We start from the raw sequence: 12,992 nt of genomic DNA, 5'->3' as shown, positions 1-12,992 counted from the left end.
CTGACCTAGGAGAAGTGTTAGGGATGTCCTCTCATCAGTAACTCGTTGAAGGTCCCACATATCGACGCAGTTCATTTTGGGACCGAGAACATGTTTCTCGATGAACTGTCACTGCCTACAAAAGAAACAGGAAACGAAGTTAACGAAAAGTAAACATGAAGATAGTACCGACAAAATAATTTTACGGCTTACCTGATTGAAAGCCTGTCGCACCCCATGAAAAAGATCTGGTTCATCACCAGTACCGGCAACGTCCTCGACATCGGTAAACAGGTCACGAAAGGGATCCTCTCCATCGTGAGGCCTGTCTAGATTGAAGTCCCCTAGAGCTTGAGCTTCCTGAATCACCCCTTCAGAAAAAACGGGAAAGGTGGGCGAATCTTCTATTGCTGTTGCCCCAAAAGAATCACTTGGAGCATTCTCTTCGATTCTAAGGGATTCAAGGGCCCTTTCAGACATATCCCCCATCCGTTGGCTCCGATGAGATGAATCTTCAATCTCCGATAATTCGGGGATTCCACCCGAATTTTTCTCCAGTATATCCTCAGTTTGAGGCGGAGCCTCATGAAGCGTCATCGATCCAGCAGCCGATGGGGCATCGGTGGTTCTCTTCGTTCGGGCCGCCAGCGTGGACCCGTCGTTTTCTTCTTCTTCATCTTAATCCCTTAGACGCATAACTGATTCCACGGTCAAAGGAATGGCATTCTTGTTCGGCTTACGAGCCGTCCTCTTCTTCGATTTTGGATCTTCGGGAACAATGGCTCTTTTCCTTTTATTTACCTTCACCGGCTTTGGGATAGAGGCCAAAGTTTTTTCCTCGTTGGACAAGGGCCTCAAAACCGCATCTTTACCCATACCTATATATGGAAAATTTTGTTAAGATATTCGAAAACTACCCCGTTCAAACTATCAAAGAGTGCGAGAAAGGGGATTACCATGATTTTTGGCCTCCCACCGACCCTTTGACAAATTGCGCCATGAGCGCTCGGCATATGTGGAGGTCGAGACAAGAGCTCATACCCAGTTCTTGAGATCAGGAACTGCTCCGGGCATCCAGGGAACCGCTACATCATAAAAATAAGAGTGTCGATGAAAAAAAACAAAAAACAAAATAGAAGCAACAGCAAGATCACACTTACGTTTCATATTCCACTCCTCGGGAAATGGCATCTTTTCGGTCGGAATCAGGTCCGAAGTCCTCACTCGAACGAACCTGCCCATCCAACCCCGATCCTTGTCCTCGTCAATACTCGAGAACAAAGCCTTGGAAGCCCGACGCTGAAGTTTTATCAACCCTCCTCGAAAGAGTCGAGGACGATACAATCGGATAAGATGGTCGAGGGTGAATGACATCCCCTCGATTTTGCTCACGAAATATCGGATCAGTATAATAATCCTCCAAAAAGAAGGATGGACCTGGCCTAGAGTTATTTGGTATTGACGACAGAAGTCAATAATAACGGAATCGGGGGGACCTAACGTGAAAGGGTAAGTAACATTCAAAAACCCTTTCACGTAAGAAGTGATATCTTCGTCAGAAGAAAGAATCATTATTTCTTTTTTATCCCAATTGCAATCTTGGTTTAGCTGTTGGAGGTGCTTCTCAGTTAGTGAACATATGTACCTCGATACTGGTTCACATCGGCCAGGGACTGATGAGCTTTTATCGACCTTAAAATTAGAAGTAAGGACGCACACCCCGGGAACACACTCCTCAAGCTGTGGTTTTGCCGGTGTATCATCGATGGCACATTGTAAAGATGAAGCCTTCTCCTTCTGAGGAATGGTTTATGACGTTTTTGCCATTTTCGAATTCAGAGGTGAGGCATAGAGGAAAATGACAAAGATTTGGTAGAATTAAAGAGGGGCTTTTACAAAAAGAAATCACAGATTTATGGATAAGTTAGCAAATACGAAAATGGACTTGGGAAATTTGGAAGATAGAAGATGTAAAAGTGGTAAATGACAAAAGGAAGGGTTATTTATAGGTTCAAGCGATGGAGGTTCAGTATCAGCGGTGGCCGACCACCGCCTGACATGCATTAAATGGCTTGAAAGACTAAACTGACGGAACAACTATCACATGCGTCATGGTCGAACCCGATGGAAACGTCAGGTTATAATCCGATAGAGCCATTAAAAAATCATATCGTTTCTCACAACATTCTTTCTGAGAAATGAGGGAACTATCTGTATACGGTCGAAATAGATTTCGGCCTTCGCACCTCCGATCGAGTTCGAACGATGATCGATCAAAGTGAAATTCCGAAGATGGAACAAACAAACCTCGAACTCGGGGGGCCGATCCACGTCGAGTTTGACATCGTTAGCGAGCTCGAATCCAAATCGAACTATGATGCAGAGTAAATCTATCATACTTATAATCCAGAGACCAACCAACATTGACCCTGAATCAATTCGAGAGCTCGAGCTAGAATCGGGCTTGAGCCAAGACCGAGAGCTCGAGTCAAAATCGTGCTCAAACCAAAATCGAGGGCTCTAAGCAAGATCGAGCTCGCAGACAAAAGCCATTGCAATCAGACTAGAGAGAATCTTGGCAGAAATTGTAAAAAAGCTGATTTATCATGAGTCTCCCACTGAGTGTTTATTTGATTATGCTTAGAGCGAAGTCCCTCCACTATATAAGGACATGGTTACCATTTATGTAAGGACAGGGTTTTCCAAGGGTTTACGTTGTAATAAAAACACTATATTCTCCCATAGTAAAGAATCATTCTTAGAGGCTTCTTAAATTGTTTCTACTTGTTGAGTCCTAAGATTCATTTTTTTAGAACCTTACCTATTTCACATTCTTTGAAATCCATATTTATATTTCTATTTGTCCATACAATTTGTATTAAGTTGTGCCACATATCCTTGGAACTACGAATAAATTCAACTCTATCCATTTTTCGGGTAAACAAACTTATAAAGTAAAAAATAGCAAAAATTACTAGTTATATCAACCATTACTAATATTACTCTAGTGTGTGTGTGTGTGCGCGCGTGTGCGTGTATGTGTGTGTGTGCGCGCGCGTGTGTGTGTGTGTGTGTGTGTGTGTGTGTGTGTGTGTGTGTGTGTGTGTGTGTGTGAGAGAGAGAGAGAGAGAGAGAGAGAGAGAGAGAGAGAGAGAGAGAGAGAGAGAGAGAATTTTACTTTCGATTATTTTTACTTCAAGTAATTGTATTGCAATTATAGGGATAAACGTTATATTCATGTATAATTTTCAGTATATTTTGGCCTAATTAACTTTTCTCAGCAAGAGGACGATTATGGGAATGGATAAATTGAGGGCATGTTTCGTTTGAGTAGTATATCAAACGAAAGACTGGAGGCGCTCGGTAAGATGGTTCTATTTGGTATCAAGCTGATTTTGCTCATCAACAAGCTCATTTTTGTCCAATATCAACTTTTGAAGACCCTCAGAGGCAAAGAGATTAGCCTGAAAAGGATAAAAATTAAAGTAATGAAAATAACGTTTAGCAAGAAAGAAGGGAAGAGAAAAATATTAAATTGATACATGAGTTGAACAGTGCATGTTGGTTTTGATCAGGCACTCAATAGAAAGAGAATCCATCTTCTCCAATTTTTGTTCGTGGCCAGAGGCTTTAGATAATTGGCGACCTCAACCTGCTTGGAGAGTAGATGAAACTCATTCGGAACCGTGAGAATGACACTCCGTTTTCCATTGGGGTTTTGAATAGGTGCAGGGTAAGTGTTCCCTAAAGTTTCATGGTCAGTTGACCGTGGGACATGAGAATCTTTTGTCTGTTCAATTGGGCCGGTGGGGAGGTAGCAGTTGGTGCAGAAGGTGTTACAGTTGTGGTTAGCGTAGAAGATGATGGTGGAGGAATGTAAAGTGTAGAACTTCTATGAATAGAAGCACCGACAAGAGCTCGAAAACAAGACTCAGCATTTTCAACTATTTCCATTTACAAAAAGAGTCCTTGAACTTCTTCTGGTTGCAGTGCTTGAAGTTCTCTCGGTGAGCATCCGGTTGAGATGATGGAGATCTTTTTCTTTTTGAAAAGAAACTGCTTCATCATCAGTTCCTTCATCAACAAGGACCATTATGGCCGGTCCGATTTGATCTTCCTTTGTTGAAGTCTTCTCCCAAGTCCCAGCTGTAGAGGTATATTTTTCTCTTTGGTTTCTTGTTCTCGAGTTGGGGACTCCGGAAGGAGGCGCCTTCATCGGAAGCAAGAGCAACTTCACGAGCCCTCTTTCGATTGAGGACATCTTGTAATTGTTGATGGGCTTCCTCTAGGTCATTAGAAACCTCAAAAGCATGACAAATGAAAGAACCCTTCGGCAGGCCTATGTATTACAAAAAGGAGTTAGTAAATTGATTCTAAGTTATATTGAAAGTTGAAAGGGAAAAAGTGAAGCTTTTACCGTGGTTTTTGCCTTTCCAACTAAATCTGGGGTCCCATTTCTTTCCACCTTCAAGAGTCCTGGATGGAAATGTCTAGAATTTTTTGTACCCACTGAGCCAGGTTATTAACCGATGGTGGTTCCCAAAGAGTACCTGGATAAGGAAAAGTTAATAGAGGAAGAAATTCTTTTTAAACATGATAAAGAAAAGATATCCGAAGACTTACGAATAAGATTCCAAGATTCAGAAATTGGAAGGGCTATTGCCGGTAAGATGTCTTTGGTGGCAACAACAATGAACCGTTCCATCCATCCACAATCGTTATCATTATCAACGCTGGTAAGGATGATATGATGGCCGCGTTTGCTGAGTTTAAGCACACCCCTACGTAAGTTCTTCGGAGAATAAAGATTGATTAAATGTGCAAGAGTGAGGGTTTACCTAGCCTCAGAGCATAGTTTTCGAAGGCAGACCACCATACGCCATATTGATGGACTCACGTGAGCCAACCAGATTTGGTAGTGGTGGCAAAACTCTAAAATAATAAGGTCGATTTCTTTATCCAACTTCAAAGTAAAAGGGTATATATAAACATACATAAACCCTGGCTTGTTAAAGGTGACCCTTTCCACCTTATTGGTGGAAAATATTTCGATGTTATTCCAGTCTCAATCTTCCTTTACAACGGGAATACTAACAGAGTGGATGGAAGAAGGATACATGCGGACATGCCAATTTCTGTCGCTGTTGGGGTTGATAGTTTCCTTTTGAATTTGAAGGTCCGATCAGGTGTTAAGTTGAAGAGGTGAGATAGTGTTAATGGTAGGAGGCTCGGATTCAACATCAACTTCCTTTGTTTTGTTCTTTTAAGAGATTCCACCAAAGAGAAGGCCAGAGTTTCTAAGAACAACAGTAGTGGAAGACATGGTGATAAAGAATTTGAGTAATGAGATTTTACAAAGAAGAGAGATTTTGCAGTAGAGTTCTAAGGAAATTCGAAGAAGAAGAAGAAGAAGAGTTTATAAAAGTAAAGTGTAAAAGTGATGAGTAGTGGAGAAGTTTATAGACAGCAAAATTCATGGTCACGATTACCTTGAAAACTGACGGAAATATTTGTCGAATCAAGGGATTACACGTGTTTGGCTCATTAAGTGCGAGGAGATGTGCGTCCTTTCAAGTGTCAGAAATCGCTCACGAACTTTCCCCCCAAGAAAATGGGTTTATCTACTTCTCGGTAACATGAAATTTTATCACCGGAAAGTAGGGGGACTATATGTATGGAATAAAATTGATTAGTGACATGTGGATGAATAAGAGATGACACGTGGAACTAGAGACAGGTAAGATATGAGCCGGCAAATAGCTGACACCGGATACAAACATGTAATCCGTGCTGAATAAGTTTCAAAGACATTAGAACCAAAAACAAAGATTTGAGAGGAAGATATCAGTTGTGAAAGACAACTTCAATGAGCAACCATTACAAAGAATCTTTATATTATTGTTCAACCATTATGCCGCGATCAATAAGGTTTTATTCTCATTCAAGAAGAACTTGATTTGATCATCTTATCTCCCTGGATGGAGCTAATATAGGAGAACTTGTATCCATAGTTAGACACGAAAAATCATCTGTACTGAAAGGCAATAATTTGTTCTTACCATATCAAATTACTCTCTTTCTTTTACTCTTTGCATTGTTCTTATTGCTTAAGTCCACGGGCTTGTATTTCCTTTAAGTTATTTTAATAATCTTATTTCTATTCTTAATTATTTTGTATTTTTAGATCAAATTAATTCATATGTTTATGAATCACGTTATAAATTCAACTACACAATCTACGGGTGAACAAACACTGACACTTGAAGATATCAAGATTGAACTTTACTCTTACAAAAGAAAGCTCATAGAGATTGTGCATAGATTAAATGAAAGTCAAATGTTACTTAGAATAGCTTGTTCCCAGATGCTAGTGGTTAGAAACCTCGAGTTCTAGCTTCTCCTGACTACCATTTGTTATTTTTTAACCAACTGGAGAAATAATGTTTTATTTTAACTGATTAATTAGCATTCATATAATGACTTAATAACTATTTGTTAATTGAACAAAATCAGTTTAAGAAGTGAAACAAAGAGGTTTTCTTATAGTTCTATCCAGATGCAAAATAACTAGTTCTATTTCATATTTGCAACGGGCTTTCACCACAAAAAAAAAGGACATCATCTCCGACTATCATATATGACAAACACTGAACAGAAGAAAAGTTACCAACCAAAAGCATGACAGATATTAGGAAGGAAACTACTCAAAAAAAGATGATATTGAATCTACTTTCCATGACGATGGTCAAGGGGATGGCACTGATAACACTTTGCAAACAAGCCAAACGTATCAACTTGCTTAATGAAATTGGTCATGCTTGCCCATCCTCCAAATCCAAATCCAACAACAAAAACCCATGCCACCACAAACACATTCACTGCATACACCGCTGTCCAGCTTGGAAGGAAGAATGGAGGTTTTTCAGCTGCATTCTGCATCCACAAGATAAAACAACACAAATCAAGTCTACAGAATTAAGGCGAGTTATATGGTTCGACTGGAACTATGTAAAAATCAAGTCTACAGCCTAGATATTGCTATTCAGTAAAAATTATATATATAGCAAATATGCAATAATTTTTCATAAGAACAAATTCAATTTGATTACTACAGTTTTATTTCCACTTCCAATTATTGCACTACAAAAAAAGTAAAAGAAGACAGCCTCTTTGAAGTATCTAGCCAACAAAGGCAAAAGGCTAATCAGTGAGTGTGACAACCAAATGTAGTGCTCAGCAGGGGAGGCCCCAGGTATATTACAAAGGGCCCAATTCCCCGGCTGACATGAGATGTTCCGAGTCAGCATTCAGTCATTTTCTCACAAGTCTTCTCCCATGAAAAATTCCAATTAAGAGCAAAATTAAAAGAGGCGGAACCAGAATTTGAAACTTATGGGCTCGAAATTCTACTCCATTTAAGTTATTGGGTTTTTAATTAACAATTTGTAATAAATACATGATTTAGACCTGGGTGGTTTCGGCCTAACCCGTAACTCAAATGCTAACTACGCCCCTGGGCAAAATACATCATTGTCAAGCTTATTTCTCATCACATGAAAGGCTCCACAAAATGCAAAAGATAATGTAATTGGAGTGTGATAGCCAGCAAGTTATGTGATTGTTTTTTATGCCAGCAAGTTATGTGATTGTTTTTTATGCCAGCAAGTCATAAGGTACAAATGAGATGAAAAGGTTGAAGATAAATAAAATACCTGTCGAGCAGAAGCCTTCCTGTAAGTGAGCATATGAGCAGCAGCAGGAATGATGTACACGGTGAAGCTAACTAATAATGCCCCCACAGCTGAGTTAATAGGCCCAAAGAATGGAAATATAATGGCCAAAAACCATATTGGTATCACAACTGGTAACCTAGCCAATGCCCTCAAACATATGCTCTTTGTGTCGTGCATTCCCACAACTTTTTCCCAAACAAAGTACAGAGGAGTGCAAGCAAATCCAAATGTAATAAACTGCAAGAATACAAGCCGATTACCATGGAAGGTTGGACCCGGAAAAAGTAACATAATACTGAAGCGAATTCAAGATTATTATAAACAGAGACCTGGTGGATTAGCATAAGAATGACAGCTGTGTCGCGAAAACCGTTTCGAGGGAGGAGAGAAAAGGCATTGGCATGATCAAGAAGCTGGTCACCGAAGGCCCAATACACAGCTGCTGCTGATGGGAGTGTTAATGTGAAGACATATAGTGTAGCATACAGATATATGTACTTGAATTTTTGAGGCTTCCACATTGCATGCATGATTTCCCTAGAGAAAAATCAAAACTCTTAGATTAGTATCATCACTCTATTGTTCCATGTCTACTCCTTTGGTTTAAACTAGACAAGAGTGGGCTGCTCTAGTGGTGAGCACACTCCACTTCCAACCAAGAGGCTGTGAGTTCGAGTCACCCCAAGAACAAGGTGGGGAGTTCTTGGAGGGAGGGATCCGAGGGTCTATCGAGAACAACCTCTCTACCCTAGGGTAGGGGTAACGTCTGCGTACACACTATTTTACCCAGACCCCACTAGTGAAATTATACTGGGTTGTTGTAAGTAACAAACATGCTCAGCGGAACAATATCCCAACAGTTCAATTATTTAAAACCTCGAGTTGAAGTCAAATCCACTTCCCAAACATCCAAATTTTACTTGGATTTCAGCTGAATGAAACAATACTAAGCGACAGGCAAGCAGCTTTTAGGAGTCTAGTTTAGTCCTTTAAAAACACTGCCCATTTAGCATTCAGTGACATCTTTGACCTAAAACAGCTTGCTGCTATGTAACTCACAAAGCAGGACAGCAGGTAGACACTAATACATATAATTTTGGCGCAATCATCGCAAAGCCTATATATTGTACCAAAAGAAAAATACAACATCGAAGTTACGTTCAGAATGCATATTATCGAACTGCACTTTAAGTTCTATGTTCTCACATTGCTAAAATACGATGGAGTCCTTTATGAGGTTATAAATCCCAATGAAAAGCATTAATCGATAACTTAATTAGTAAAAATGACAACTTAACTACTTTACACTGTTTGAAACTTAAATTCTATGAAATCACAAAACCTTGACGCAAATTAAGACATTTCTTACACGGTGACGGCATGCCCGCCGAAAGTATAGAGTATGTTAGTGGCACCCGTAAAATAAAGCACCATTTTGGTTGGGCCACTGTGAATAACTCCTTCAACCTGCAATGTTTTCAAGTGGTCAAAAGTTATTATTGATTGTTGGCCATCACAGTAATAATGACAAAGAAAAAGGCACTTTAATTGTACCTGGCCATGAACAAACGCTGCAATAGTCAAGTACCAAGCTGTATAAGTAGTCATCCCCAGTCCAAGAAATGACCATAATCTATAGTTGTGGAATGATGGAATAAACACAGTAGTCGCACAGCATGCCCCAAATATGTATGTCCATGTCCTCTTGTCCAAATGGTCGTTTATATAATAAATGTTACTGTTAACCACCAACAACAATATTTATTACAGCATACCATAATTCAAATAATAATACTTACATCCTGTTCATATTATGTGTCTTTAAAAATTTTCTATGTAACAATTAAAAAAGAATTTTAATAGAGAATTTTTGTCCTATTACCACTTATCTCCATTAGACATACAAATGAATTCTTGTACTTTAAAATGTCAAATATTTTTAAATAAATTTAATTTTATCAAAAAGATTAATATTTGAGACGAAAGTAAAAAAAAGCAATGAGAATTTTTATTTTTTGGGTCCATTGAAGGGGATGGGATAGAGAGTGGAACATAATACTCTATAGTCATTCTCAAAATAATAATCGAAAATATATATTATTTGTATACATATACATTTATGTATGTTATATATAAAAGTATACAAATTTTATTCACTTGTGCTATCGGATGTGAATAATTTCGGTCAAGTGCTAAAAGTGATCTTTGTCCTTTTTTATTTAAGTGGGCGTTTGGACATAAAACATGTGAAATTAGTGAAAAAAAATTTCAAGTTGAAAATGACATTTGAAAATTAGAGTTCTGTTTGGACATGAATACAATTTTTGAACTATTTTTTGAATTTTTGGAGTGCTTTGAATATAATTTTAAAAAATAGTTTTTTAGCTCCCGTTTGGCCTAGATTTTGTCTTCAATTTTTTTTTAAAAAAATGAAAACATTGTTTGTTTATGAAATATGATCATGTTTTGGGCAAAAAAAATCAAATATTTTCACGTTACCACAACACTTCAACTTTTCTTCAAATAAATTGCATGTCCAAACACAACTTCTAACTTTCAAAAATTATTTTTCAATACTAACTTCAAAAACTATTTTTTTAAGTTTCAATTAAATCTATGTCCATACGCTAGCTTGGAGTTTTTTCAAAAATCCGAAATTCAAACTTCAAGTGAAATTTGAATATTCACGGTCAAACACTAATTCCTGAAAAAAGTTATAAAAAGAATTCAAAAAAAAAAAAGAAACTTTTTTTATGGCCAAACGAGCCCCAAGAACAAGCATACCTTGCACAAGCAATAAGCTGTATAACTGAACCAAATAGAAGGAAAGTACAATTGAAGGCCAAACCAATAGCTTTCCACTTGGGTCCCAATAAGCCATCCAACACTTCAAACCACTGTTAAAAAAGATATTGATGAGTTATTTCTTGACAGAAAAGAGAGCATTGTTTTTACAACAGTAAATTATTGTTGGATCTTGGAATACAGACCTGAATGACATGGTTCTTGAAGCTAACATTCTCTTTCTCTTTTCTGCTTCTGTACTCAACATATAGGACACTTATGAGGTAAGCTGTCCAGCTTCCCATTATACCATAAAATATCTGCAGTAGAATTCCTGAAAGCATTCCCATTTGAGAAAATGAGTATGGTAAAGTCAACAAAACCTGTGCTACCTGCAACCCCACAAAACAAAAAAGAACTCAGGATTAACAGTACTTGAAAATTCAAATGGAATAAACATGTTGGTAATTAGTTAGTTACCTGATTTGATGCACAGCTAAACCAGGCATCATAAACTGAACCACCATGCCAAAGAAAGCTTTTGAAGCTCAAATTTGAATGAATAGCCATTTCTTCCTGTCTATCATCTGCCTCTGTTTCATTTTGGATAGCAGAGACTATGGCCTCTTCTGCTTGTTTCTCAGGCACCATTTTCTTTATGATGATCTGAGATGTAAAGTTTCACAACCAAACTTATAACAGCTGTAACTAAAAAGACAAAAACTTAAACAGTAATCTCATTAATTACAAAAATAATCTTCCTAAATTGCAAATCATAAGTGGAATAAAAAGACAACCTAAGACTTGTAACAACTTCAAGGCACTCTGTTACTTGGGTTTTGTTAGGGAGGTGCTTGTGTCTTATATATATATACATACACACACCATAAATACTCTGTAACTGAAGATATACTGCATTTGCCAAATGGACATGCATCCAAAAAATTAATGAGCTTTTTATGGCTTTATAAGCAAGAATTGCCATGTAATATACTAACCTTTTTATCGCCAAACAAGAAAATGCCACACTCCAATTATATCAACTGCCGCTTGCAGTAATAGGCAGTTACAAATTATGCCAAAGAGTTGTTTCCCGAGGAATTCACCAAAATATTAAATTGCCATTTCATTTCACTTAAAGCAATTATAGCAATTAGCCAAAAAAAAAAATTCTTTTCTCCACCAATTTACCAAAAGAAGTTTCCCTAATATTATTAGGCCTATAAACCTACTAGTGAAAAGACCAAAACAAGAAGAGGAGAAGAGACTCCATCTGTAAAGTTGAAAGCTTTGAATACAACAATTGCCCACAGAGAATGCTTGCTTCTTTCGTACACTAAACAGTGACTAAAATAGATCAGATCGAGAGAAATGAAAGGACCGGACCACTGTCTGAGCAGTGCTATAAACAGTAAGAGAATTAGGCTGCTTGCTTTTTGCAGTAAAAAACTAAATGCTTTTTTCTGCTGTACAGTGTTTTCTATCAAGGAGACCATAAATTAGTCTCAGAAAAGGATAGGACGAGGAAATCTCGTAATCCCCCCCCCCCCCCAGTTTCCCTCTTTCCTTGATATGTCATTTCTCTCACAGTGCTACTATGTTATAGGAGTAGCATCTAAGCTACTGAGATTTTTTCAGTACCTTTTAGAGACGCATGGCTTGGCCCCATTAACAAATTAATTTTAGAATAATGATAGCCCCTTGAGTGCTACAACAACAACCCCAGTATAATTTCACTAGTGGGGTATGGAGAGGGTAGTGTGTACGTAGACCTTACCCCTACTCTGGGATAGAGAGGTTGTTTCCGATAGACCCTCGGCTCCCTCTCTCCAAGAACTCCCCACCTTACTCTTGAGTAATGGTGGCAAAATAAATAAATAAAATAGTTGTCAATCCATATTATTCATAAAAAATAGTTAAATAATAATTTTTTTAAAAACGGATTAAATATGGATAAGAACCATAATATTCACTTAGAAAATGGATAAATAATGAATTTATTTTTTACATTTGTAAAGATTCAAATCGGGGGTTTCTCAAATTTGGGAGCCAAAAACTCTCCCAAACGTGATCTATAATCAAGAAGTTATGGAAAACATGGATATCCATATTATCTCATGATTAACCCATTTTCTATTCGAATTAAATATGTGTCGGGTCGAATAATTTATCCTTTTTTACATTATCCGTTTTCGATCCGCTCATATCCGACCCGAGTCCGAAATCGAAATAGTTTCTAATTAGATTAAAGCGATTAAACTATGGCGAAAGAAAAAGGAGGTAAAAAAATAGGTATAACGCATTAATTAAATGCGCTATGTCCTTTTTTTATTAACTCTTTCTTTCCTTCTGAAATACAGATGGCACATGAAAAGCAAGTAAAACAAATTTAATGTACTAGTTTTGGCCTAGAAGTCCAAAGTTCGATTTCTTCCGCCAACAAAATTTTGTTTTTCTATTTCTTTTTTATTTTTCATTTCTTTTCATTGTTTGGTT

General features: G+C 37.7%; 1 protein-coding gene across 2 annotated transcripts; it reads right to left on the bottom strand.

The window, feature by feature from the left end:
* Positions 1–6,536: 6,536 nt before the first annotated feature.
* On the bottom strand, positions 6,537–11,868 carry LOC104104006 (auxin transporter-like protein 2). Of its 2 annotated transcripts, none has more exons than XM_009611991.4 (9): positions 11,495–11,868; positions 10,977–11,162; positions 10,703–10,888; positions 10,497–10,609; positions 9,267–9,450; positions 9,082–9,179; positions 8,042–8,249; positions 7,692–7,949; positions 6,537–6,912 (listed from the first exon to the last, which is right to left on the bottom strand). In XM_009611991.4, the coding sequence occupies exons 2-9, from the start codon at positions 11,145–11,147 to the stop codon at positions 6,706–6,708; spliced, it is 1,425 nt and encodes a 474-aa protein (XP_009610286.1). In that variant the 5' UTR covers positions 11,148–11,162; positions 11,495–11,868; the 3' UTR covers positions 6,537–6,705. The 2 variants fall into 2 exon arrangements, with proteins under 2 accessions (XP_009610286.1, XP_009610290.1); XM_009611995.4 differs by lacking the exon at positions 11,495–11,868 and adding an exon at positions 11,294–11,435.
* Positions 11,869–12,992: the final 1,124 nt, after the last annotated feature.

The sequence above is a fragment of the Nicotiana tomentosiformis genome, chromosome 3 (assembly GCF_000390325.3).
Source record: "Nicotiana tomentosiformis chromosome 3, ASM39032v3, whole genome shotgun sequence".
Lineage (NCBI taxonomy): Eukaryota > Viridiplantae > Streptophyta > Magnoliopsida > Solanales > Solanaceae > Nicotiana > Nicotiana tomentosiformis.
Note: the sequence above shows the minus strand (reverse complement) of the source record. Positions and strands in the feature narration are given on the sequence as shown.

Bases quoted from the DNA above. Each gene is read 5' to 3' on its own strand.
- LOC104104006 (XM_009611991.4), bottom strand. From the start codon at position 11,147: ATGGTGCCTGAGAAACAAGCAGAAGAGGCCATAGTCTCTGCTATCCAA. The intron at 10,610-10,702 runs GTCTGTATTCCA...CTTTTTTAACAG, and splicing joins TCAAGAACCATGTCATTCAG to TGGTTTGAAGTGTTGGATGG. The intron at 7,950-8,041 runs GTCTCTGTTTAT...GTATTCTTGCAG, and splicing joins TTCTTATGCTAATCCACCAG to TTTATTACATTTGGATTTGC.